General features: G+C 35.4%; 1 protein-coding gene across 8 annotated transcripts; it reads right to left on the bottom strand.

Moving 5' to 3' along the window:
* Nucleotides 1-2,244: 2,244 nt before the first annotated feature.
* LOC134276014 (sperm-associated antigen 16 protein-like) lies at nucleotides 2,245-10,490 on the bottom strand. Of its 8 annotated transcripts, none has more exons than XM_062758297.1 (18): nucleotides 10,411-10,488; nucleotides 9,296-9,342; nucleotides 9,057-9,087; nucleotides 8,730-8,797; nucleotides 8,498-8,530; nucleotides 7,775-7,893; nucleotides 7,332-7,443; nucleotides 7,086-7,111; nucleotides 6,329-6,436; nucleotides 6,040-6,230; nucleotides 5,570-5,712; nucleotides 5,326-5,459; nucleotides 5,002-5,145; nucleotides 4,526-4,626; nucleotides 3,918-4,129; nucleotides 3,634-3,699; nucleotides 3,330-3,521; nucleotides 2,245-2,673 (listed from the first exon to the last, which is right to left on the bottom strand). In XM_062758297.1, exons 1-18 carry the CDS (start codon nucleotides 10,448-10,450, stop codon nucleotides 2,563-2,565), a joined length of 1,878 nt encoding a protein of 625 aa, XP_062614281.1. In that variant the 5' UTR covers nucleotides 10,451-10,488; the 3' UTR covers nucleotides 2,245-2,562. The 8 variants fall into 8 exon arrangements, with proteins under 8 accessions (XP_062614281.1, XP_062614280.1, XP_062614279.1 ...); XM_062758296.1 differs by lacking the exon at nucleotides 7,086-7,111 and adding an exon at nucleotides 2,688-2,711 and having other exon boundaries at nucleotides 2,245-2,649; nucleotides 7,306-7,443; XM_062758295.1 differs by lacking the exons at nucleotides 7,086-7,111; nucleotides 9,057-9,087 and adding an exon at nucleotides 9,005-9,035 and having other exon boundaries at nucleotides 7,306-7,443.
* Nucleotides 10,491-10,871: the final 381 nt, after the last annotated feature.

Genomic DNA, 10,871 nt, shown 5'->3' on the forward strand with positions numbered 1-10,871 from the left:
TTCAACTTAAAGTGTAAATTTTATTTATTTGCGTTATAATTATTTCCCTCTCTCTCTCTCTCTCTCTCTCTCTCTCTCTCTCTCTCTCTCTCTCTCTCTCTCTCTCTCTCTCTCTCTCTCTCTCTCTCTCTCTCTCTCTCTCTCTCTCTCTCTCTCTCTCTCTCTCTCTCTCTCTCTCTCTCTCTCTCTCTCTCTCTCTCTCTCTCTCTCTCTCTCTCTCTCTCTCTCTCTCTCTCTCTCTCTCTCTCTCTCTCTCTCTCTCTCTCTCTCTCTCTCTCTCTCTCTCTCTCTCTCTCTCTCTCTCTCTCTCTCTCTCTCTCTCTCTCTCTCTCTCTCTCTCTCTCTCTCTCTCTCTCTCTCTCTCTCTCTCTCTCTCTCTCTCTCTCTCTCTCTCTTCTCTCTCTCTCTCTCTCTCTCTCTCTCTCTCTCTCTCTCTCTTTGAAATTCCACTAATTATTGTACGCAGTGATAAAACTGTTGCAAGTATCGAATAAATTTTTTGCGATCATCAGTATAATTACATGCGCCACTTCAATTGGTACAAGTATGCTTAGCAATGTACATGGTGAGATTATTACTTGAAACTTTTGTTTCAAACTTCGCTGCAAATGATTCGTTGCTTCGATATATTGAATTGAAGATGTGATCAATTTAATAAATTTACTAAGCTTTCTTCTAAAATAATTGAGTAATAAATAAACAAATAAATTGGTATATCCAATAAGGCCATTAAATCATTTAATACAAAAATACGGCAAAAAATGCAAAAATACAACTGATAAAGCAATTTTGTTTGCAAAACATACAATTTATGTCACATAGTTTACGATTGATATCCCCAGGTATCCCTCTACTTTTTCTTTCTTTTTACTTAAAAAATTACCTGTGCGGATCCATCCTACTATAGGGGGTGGGATCCCTTTTACTTTTTCTTTCTTTCTTTCTTTCTTTTTATTCAATATTTTTTTATTTCAAGTTTATACAGTAAAGTGATGAATACGACCCACCTTCCCTGAAAATATGGATCCCTGACAAAATGGTAAGGAGAGTCATTAATATATAACTTTATAATGTACTAATGAAAGCGATGTGTCTAAAGAGAGCGACCCGGCACTCACGGAATATGTTTAAGGATAATTTTTTTTATTGTTTCTTGCAACGTGTTACTATGGTCGAGAAGCCTTCACCAGACTATATTCATATATATTGCTAGGTTAAATCTCAGCCGAGATAAAGCCTACTCACATCCAACTCACAACCTAAATCAATCTCACAAGCACCGAGTCACAACCAATATCTACAACGACGCGCAGAGCTGTTACACATAAAATTGTATTGCTTAAGTAAAAAATAAAAATAAAATAATAAACAGTTTGATATTAAATCATGCTCAGTCCAATGAGAGAATATAAGTCCAATTTTAAACACCATAAATCAAGAGCAGCACAAAATGAAATCATCAGATATATGATCAGAAGCAGCGTAGGAGAAAATACTCCTTGTGGACGGGTCCCAACCACTGGTCAAAACTGTCCTGGGCCTCTTATCAACAAGGGGTAAAGGAGGATATCCATGAACAGCTGAATGTGAAAATAATTTTCCAAAAATTTGTTGAAGAACGCCAATCAATATTCGATCACATGGCATTTTCAAACAAAGTCATTATTTCAATCACAAAGTTTGCAAAATGTTGCCTTTAAACTGATGCTGATATTTTAGCATCTTCAACTTATTTGCCAGTAGCCTATGTAGACTTGGAAATTGTTTGTGGGTAGACATACTCTACCTTGCTTTGATGTGTAGGATATAAACACAACAGGCAGAGAATGATGGAATGTTGCTTCATGAATTTGGGAAGCTGACAATAAAAAGTTGTCATCAAAATCTTTCTTTATTAGATTTGTAAGAAAACAATCGCATATGAAACAGACAAAAAGCTAACTTTAAGACTTGCTTAAATCCCTCTTCAACAATAGTATTTCTATAAAGGGAAACCATATCATAATATACTTATCACTCTGTTACATTCTGTTTACCTTCATGTGAGAATAACAACACACTGAGATTTCATTACATTTCCCCTTTGGGTTTTCATTTTGTTTATTAAGGCAACAATCTTGGATATCATACAGAAATCTGATATAATTTTTCTTGGTCTTTGAATTTGTTCAGAGCTTGAGGAGTTAAAGTGTGTAAATACAAGACATGAATGATATCTGATTCAATTTAAAAAAGAGAGGCAACTCTTACAAATCTTGGAGTTTAATGTAACATTATCATGTGAAGACATTTATTACAACAAGCAATTTACATTACAATGACGAAAAAGTAATGAATATTAATTAAGTAATCTACAGTTTTATAAAAAGTTTAAAAAATCAAAATCAAAATATAATCTTCAACATATCAAATAAACTTGGACACCATACAATCATAAATATCACAGTAACATCCAATGCAGATCCACAAACTATGTCATTATCTCCACACCACTTTTGCTCTACTAGAATGTCAGTGACATAGAATCCTCTGGATTTGACATTGCTGATCTGGAGTAAGCCGTTAGGACCAGATGCGGACGGTGTTGTCACTTCCTCCGGAGACCATGAATTCCCCGGACTTGTCAAACATCAGACACTGTACGGCGTCCTCGTGTCCCACTAAGGTACCCAGCTGTAATAGATAACCTCATGTCCCACCAAGGTACCCAGCTGTAATGAGTAATCAATGATAATTAATAGGAGAAGACAAGCTGAAATACATTCCTCTACATTATAAAATAACAAATCCTTTAGCCATCTGCTCATAATATAAGTAGTAACATTGTTTTAGTATTTTTACAACTTCTGCCCTATTTCTCCTCAGATATCATTGTAATTAGTAACTTAGGCCAGGCTTTAAAAAAATCTTTGTTTGCAGTTGCCGACCTATAATTTTTAGACTGGGTAGGTAGGTAGGCATTTTTTTTATTTTTAAAAAAAAAAAGTTAAAGATTTTTGTTAGATGACAAATAATGGAGTTTTTCATAGGCCTACTAAACATGAATAAGCTCCATTATTCTTATAAACCACTGGTTGATAAAAACAAAAGTCAAAAATTGAAAATGAAACAGTTTCACTATTCTGAAAAATAAAAAAAAAAATTTTTTACAAAATGGCTAAAAAAAGTTTTAGTTGGGTACATTTCCACTGGGTCGGTAGGCAACTGCAAACAAATAAATTTTTATTTTAGGCCTTACAAAAAAAAACGATACATATTCTTCCATGCATTCCTTCAGGGTGTTCAATTTTTCAGCTATATCCTTACTTTGTGATTATCATTTAGCTTACCCTGCCATTGGAAACCTCGTACATCTTTATTGTGGCATCATTACTGGCAATAGCCACCACCGCTCCAGTTGGGTCAAAGGCCACTCGATTGGCGGGATGTGGTCCCACATCAAAACTGACCATAGGAGCCACTGTCCTAACATCCCACAGTTTGACAGTACCATAGGAATCACAGGACACCACAGTATCACCCTACAAAGATCCGGAAAAATTTATATTAATCTGTTATGACAATAAAGGTGGCATTTGGAAATGGAAATAAAAAGAACAACATGATGGAATTTTATGAAATCTCGATCCTTACCTTAAGACTAAATGTTGCATTGTTGACAGAGTGCATGTGGCCATAAAATGTTTGTGCACAGAGTCCCTGAAATAAGATATGATAGTGTAAAGCAAATACATAAATGGAAAAATATACAGTCAAACCTCATTACCTCAAACTCAGAGGAAATGTAAAAAAAACTTTGAGATACTGAGGTTAAAATAAAAACATATATTCATATTTTTTTGAAATATCAGCTGTATATTTCTGAAACTTAATTGTTGTGTTTCTTTCTTTTTTTCTTACTCTACATGTTTACTTACCGTGCGGGCATCCCAGAGTGAGAGAGTTTTGTCTGCGGAGCAGGATAGGAGCGTGTTGGAATACGGCAGGAACTCGATACTGTTAACACTGTCTGCGTGGCCCCGCATCGTGAAGCGACAGCGGAGACTGTTCAGATCCCACAGTTTACAGGTATTGTCCATAGAGCAGGAGGCCACAAAGTCACCGCAGCTGTGCCAGGTACAACCCCATACTGAAATAGACAGAATACACAATACCTGTTCACTAACTGTCTAAATATCAGGTACAACCCACACTAAAACAGACAAAATACACTAACGGTCTCAGTATCTACAGGTACATTGGTTCCAGGTAAAACTTGCAATGATAATGTTATATGAAAAATTTGCAAATGTATCATAATTGCTATACAATTTTTTAATGCATGTAATTAGTCTAGATTGGCAGAAAAATACCTGCATGTTTATGGTCTTCACTTTTTCTTCTTAACTTGCATGTTTGTGGACTGTGTGTTGGTGTGTGCCCTGTGTGCTTTTCTCTTACTTGCATGTGTGTGGTTTTTTAACCCATTAATATTTTTTTGCTTTTATTTAAATACTTGTATGTGCTCTGTGACTTTTTCTCTTACCTGCATGTGTGTGGTCTGTAAATGTGTGTACACACTCAGCCTTAGAAAAGTCCCATATTTTCACTGTTGTGTCACCACTGGAAGTCACTAATTTGGAACCACTACAAAAAAACCATAACAACTCTGACAGTACCTTTAGAGGGTCCTTATATGAATACATATATACAGTATAAATACTATAAAAAACCAAAATAAGATAATAATGCTTATATTTAATTAGCATCCTTCAGAATTCTTCAGAGTTTTACCGGTAATTATTGAATAAAAAGGATCTCAACATTGTGGCTTCAGGCTTATTCACATCAGATTTGAAATCTAAATCCAACTTAAAGATTTTTTAAAAAGTACCACTGGCACTGACTAACCAACACTTCTTGTTTTGTGATATCTCCATTAAAGTCAAGTTTAGTTAAATTACCTAATCAATATTTACACAATATTGTTAATTTAAAATAAAATACTGCAGGTATACTTACGAGGGATGGAAGTCGCAGTCCGACACCCAGTCTGTGTGACCTTCACCTGTCATGATGATGTCACCACTAGGCACCGCCCACATCTTCCAGGTATGGTCATCACTCGTGGTGGCCAAAATCTGCTTCCGGGGATGTAGTACAACACTGAAATCATTTAAGCACAGTGCTCAATAAAATATTCAATCATGAAAAAACAAACACTTTAGACAAACAAAACAGTCCTCGATTTACATATTAAAACACTAAGATAGTAAAAATGTTGTTTCAAATTCAGTATTTTCTATATGTTTTTTCACTTTAAGCTATACCACCAACTGAGTGTACCTGCTGACAGGATGGGAGTGAGCCTGGAATGTGTTGGACAACCTGAATCCTCCACTTCTGGCTAAGTGGCCCGTGGGTCCCTTGATCTGAGCCAGGATCGGATTAATTCCTGTGTCTTTGGGGAATTCTGAATCCTGAAAAACAAGGCAAATTATAATGTAAAGAAAATTCAAGTAATATCTAGAAAAGTTCTTTTTAACAATTTTCATGTGATTGGAGAATGAATTGGTGGGCCTTGACTTACATTCGGGTGTCGCTTGTAGTTTTCTGGGACGTCCCTCATGTCCCCTGACATAGCCTTCATCCTCTCCATAGACAGTGTCCTCTGGGTGGGGCCCATTCCCTGCTCATCAACCTCCCAGTTCCTCCGCTTACCTGACTGAGTAGCTGTAACAGTTATGTAATATGTAAAGCATAAGTCAGTGACCAGCCCAATAGTAATACTTTTCTACTTTCTGGGGAGGGGGAGCCCAAAAAAATTTGACAAACAAAAAAAAAACAAGCTGAAACCCCCTTACTCAAAAACTCTATGTCATTGGGTGATGCGGAGCAAGATCATTCTCTTACTTTCTAATAAATTTTTTTAATACAAGAATTTGCCAAAGTATGACCATATTGTAACACTCCAAGAACATATGTAAATGATTGATTGCAAAACATTTAGTTCAGAATTTTGATTTTTGACTCTGCTTCTGTTTCTAACTGATGAAGCACCTGCTTGGTAGCCACCAGGTGGTGTCCCCTTGAAGGACTCCATGCTTTTGAGTGTACTCTGAAGTCCTGCCACCTGCCCGACCGCACGGTCCTTCTCTAACTTGGACAACATCTTCTCCTTCATCGCCACCTCATACTTCTTCTTCAGCTGCTGCAGAGTCGGTTCATACTGGGCATAATGTCGCTTTAGTCTAGGAAAGAAAATGTGAGTGAAAGATGGTGATCCCTAAATATGATAAAGGTCTAAATATTACGTCAGTGACTTAGAGACATTTTTTCTGTTCGTTACCTCTTGATGTCATTGATGAGTTTATTTTTTTCCTGCACAACTCGTTTATGGTGCATTCTATGGTAATCTCTCTCCTTCCTTAGTTTAACATATGTCTCCTTTGCTCTCCTGCAAAATATAAACACATAAATACATGCAAATCAATAATATCAGCATGAATGTGTCATCTTGATATTGATTATACATTTAACCTGGCCTTGTGCTTAACCCCTGTGACTTACATGGCCGCCTCTGTTTAATGTGTGCTGTTTGGTGTAACCCCCCGTGACTTACATGGCAGCCTCTTTATATTTGTTGACCTCCTGTTATTGACTTACATGGCAGCCTCTTTATATTTGTTGACCTCCTGTTATTGACTTACATGGCGGCCTCTTTGTATTTGTTGACCCCCTGTTATTGACTTACATGGCAGCCTCTTTATATTTGTTGACCTCCTGTTATTGACTTACATGGCGGCCTCTTTGTATTTGTTGACCCCCTGTTATTGACTTACATGGCAGCCTCTTTATATTTGTTGACCTCCTGTTATTGACTTACATGGCGGCCTCTTTGTATTTGTTGACCCCCTGTTATTGACTTACATGGCAGCCTCTTTATATTTGTTGACCTCCTGTTATTGACTTACATGGCGGCCTCTTTATATTTGTTTACCTCCTGTTATTGACTTACATGGCGGCCTCTTTATATTTGTTGACCTCCTGTTATTGACTTACATGGCGGCCTCTTTGTATTTGTTGACCTCCTGTTATTGACTTACATGGCGGCCTCTTTGTATTTGTTGACCTCCTGTTATTGACTTACATGGCGGCCTCTTTATATTTGTTGACCACCTGTTATTGACTTACATGGCGGCCTCTTTGTATTTGTTGACCTCCTGTTATTGACTTACATGGCGGCCTCTTTATATTTGTTGACCTCCTGTTATTGACTTACATGGCGGCCTCTTTATATTTGTTGACCTCCTGTTATTGACTTACATGGCGGCCTCTTTATATTTGTTGACCTCCTGTTTGAGGAACTTGACGTCGTTGTCCAGATCCTGGTTCCTGCTGTAGATGTCCAGCACGACCCCAATGTCCTCCTCATGGAGAAGTCCTCTCTGCTGCAGCTCATACCTAATTAACACATTAATTAAAATCAGAATAATAAGTCATACAAAAAATAGGAATCTAATGAAAAATACATGTACTTATGTAACTAAACTGCAGATATTTTGTAGAATTCATGTTAAATTGCAATATTTTTTTACAAAAAAAAAAAAAACGGTTTCATGCACTTCTTCATTTGTCACTGGTTTCTGTCTCTTTAATTCATTATGCATTTTCAGACTTAATCATAAAGAGGTATTTTGGTGGATTTATTTCCCCATGAAAACAATGAAAATAAACTGCATACGGTATAACTTATTAGTAAATTTTTAATTTCTGACATTGTATATTCATTTACCATTCTGTTTGAAAACATTCCAAAGTCTTGTCCATATTCATTCGTACGAGGAAATTACGCACGAAATCATCCACAACCTCGGGTCGCTGGGTCACGGAGGCCTTAGGCTCTTTTTGAGACTACAAAATAATTTATAAAAAATAAAAATAGCAGCCTAAAACAGTGAAAGAGAGATGCAAAATTATGACCATTAAAAACAAATTAAAAATAATACTTTTATAAGTGAGAGTTGAGAATACTTCATGACCAAACTGATAAGTAAGAAAGTGCAAAAATGAATTTCTGGACTGTAGCAATAAATAAATACCTGATAAAGGACAAATAAACACTTTCCCAAAAAGCTTAATTTGCACAAAATTAGCAAATTGACAATGCTATAGAGAATAATTTAAGCAATAAAGTTTTTTCTTTAAAAATCAAAGCTGATTTTTTATTATGCATTTAACCGAATCATCATATATTGTAACTATAAATGATGCAAAGCTCATAAGAATTTGAAAACATCTTCAATGCTTTGAATATTTTTGGAAATATTTAAAATATACATGTATTTTGAATACAGTGTTGTATTAAGCAGTGCAGAGTAGAATTACATGTAAGCATAATTTGCAATTTTCCTTCTTGAATATATAGCCTAGAAAAAAAAGACTTAGATTACATGTGACAGAAAACAAGAAAGTTGTGACTAAATCAGGACTAGCAAACTTGAAGTGAGAAACTAACCTCATCTGACCTAAAACTGATCACTGTGCGAGTCTAAAAGGAACAATATAAAAGGCATGCAATTCTAAATTCTACATCAAAGGAAGGAAGTCTATTCATGCATTATTTTCTCTGTCATATTTTCACAGCATGCTTTAAATCATAATATATACCATACAAAAACTAAATATTTTGGAATAAATCCGTCAATGATCAACAAATTTTGTGTCTCCCTGTCGTCATGGTAACTTACCGTTGCCAAGGCATCCTCCTCTGCTTCTCTGATGGTCCTCACGGCGACATCAAGGTCCTCTTCTCCTTCTACAGCAAAGCAATTTCTTCAATTAGCACTTTCATTGAAAAAATATACATTTTATAAAATTCAGTGTTACAAATTTATACCATATCATATATATTCTTCAATTACTAGCACATTACTGTCATTACAGATTTATTCTTTTTAATAAAATATCCCTGCGATATATGACCAAATACAGCAGGAGAACTGTTGATTATATTCAGTCTTACCAGTCCCAATAAATATTTCATCAATGGGGACCTCCTAGTTCATTTATCTTACCTGTCCCAATAAATATTTCATCAATGGGCACCTCTTAGTTCATTCATCTTACCTGTACCAATAAAAATTTCATCAATGGGGACCTCCTAGTTCATTCATCTTACCTGTCCCAATAAATTTTTCATCAATGGGGACCTCTTAGTTCATTCCTCTTACCTGTACCAATAAATATTTCATCAATGGGGACCTCTTAGTTCATTTATCTTACCTGTCCCAATAAATATTTCATCTATGGGGACCTCTTCATACTGGTACTCCTCATCAGAGTCTACAACGATCTGTTCCTCTGTGAATCAAAAAAAAAAATAAATTCAGAAATAGCCAGATAATGTGATACTGAGGACGTCCATTTCAACTTTAAAAAAAACAACAGATTTTACTATGAGTGTGCCATTGATACAAACACCTGAATTTCGGTATCTTGAATAACTTGGGATATTTTCATATTTCTTCTTCTAGTAAGATAATAATTTATTACTCAGAACAGACCCTCAGCACAGATAGCAACATGCTTCCCATATTTATGTGCCATTGTGCCACCCATCAATGTAGCAGCAGAAAAAAAAAATTGCAGAATCACCCCGAAATGATTTGGTAAAAAATATGTGATGTAGCATTGAAAATAACAATTAAATTAACCATCCTAACCCTTTCTGAGATTATGGCTACATTTTACCCAAAAATTTAAACCATAATATGGAAGAATTAAAAGTTTGTTCTCAAGGTTTTTATTCACTTCAAATTTAGATGTCATTTGGTGATTTGTACTGATATATTGACATTCAGAATTCCCTGGATTTTTCATAGTAAATGCACTGAGTTAGAGTTATTGCTTTGCTACATTAACCATCCATTGGTTACCTATCATTTTAACAACAGAAAATTCTGTCTAATTGATCAGCCATTTATTCTTTATTTAAGTGAAGTGTTCATGAGTCAGTTAATCTAAACCCCCAGTGAGTAAATCACTTTTGCTGACATGTAATTACATCGAGTAAAATGTTTAGGTGGAGAAAAACAACAAGTAAGAGCAGAGGAAATTGATTCACAGTAGATTATTCCAACTAAGGAAATTCGAGCTGAAATACGTGTAGGCATACTTTTCTTTGAAGCTTTCTAAAAATTCTTTCCCATATACAATAAGCATTTTTTTTCATCTGAAAATCAGTATTTTTTTTCTTGAATCTAGTGAATAAGTTCCATCTTTTTAATGTTGTTCGAATTTGTGATTGTATTGTTGTGTTAATCATTTGTGATCATGATTGAAGATTCATTTGTGATAAAAGTAGCTAGAATAAAAACAAAAAGAAGGAAAAATTGTATGGTATAAATTAAAAAATCACTAAAAGATTACTTTGAAGGTAAAACTTCTCGGTTTCTTCCTCTGCCATCATTGTGGAGATTGTCGCTAAGGAAAATGTACCTTTTCTACCTCTTCTACAGGAGAGTTGCTTTGAAGAGTTTTGATAACTCGCACCAGGACAACTTCGAGAGCAAATTTTTAAACCTTATTTCGTATCTAGGTTGGAAAGATGATCTGCACCTTCCAACTCCCTTTATGCATCTGGGTCGAAAGATCCCGGGGGTTTATTGTTTTTGTACTGTCTATCTGTCTGTTTGTCTGTCTGTCTGTTGTCAACTTTGAGGAGGCGGGAGTAGGGTCAACAAATTAACCATCAGATATAACTTGATTTATCAGATGTAATATCTTAAGCTGTCAATTATTATCTGGCAAAGAAAATTTTATATATTTTAGTTTTAAAATTTGGTCAGTTTTGAATATCTTCATATGGACCTTTTCTTCTGAAGGAGATC

Source organism: Saccostrea cucullata, unplaced genomic scaffold, assembly GCF_032062105.1.
Source record: "Saccostrea cucullata isolate Sc308-1 unplaced genomic scaffold, CSIRO_AGI_Scuc_v1 ctg113, whole genome shotgun sequence".
Lineage (NCBI taxonomy): Eukaryota > Metazoa > Mollusca > Bivalvia > Ostreida > Ostreidae > Saccostrea > Saccostrea cuccullata.

What these genes read in the sequence shown, in the direction of transcription:
- LOC134276014 (XM_062758293.1), bottom strand. Translation starts at nt 10,450, where the DNA reads ATGATGGCAGAGGAAGAAACCGAGAAGTTTTACCTTCAAA. An exon ending in AGGAGGATGCCTTGGCAACG is followed by an intron (nt 8,531 to 8,729) that starts GTAAGTTACCAT and finishes TGTTCCTTTTAG; the next exon opens with ACTCGCACAGTGATCAGTTT. An exon ending in ACGAGGTTTCCAATGGCAGG is followed by an intron (nt 2,674 to 3,329) that starts GTAAGCTAAATG and finishes TATCTATTACAG; the next exon opens with CTGGGTACCTTAGTGGGACA.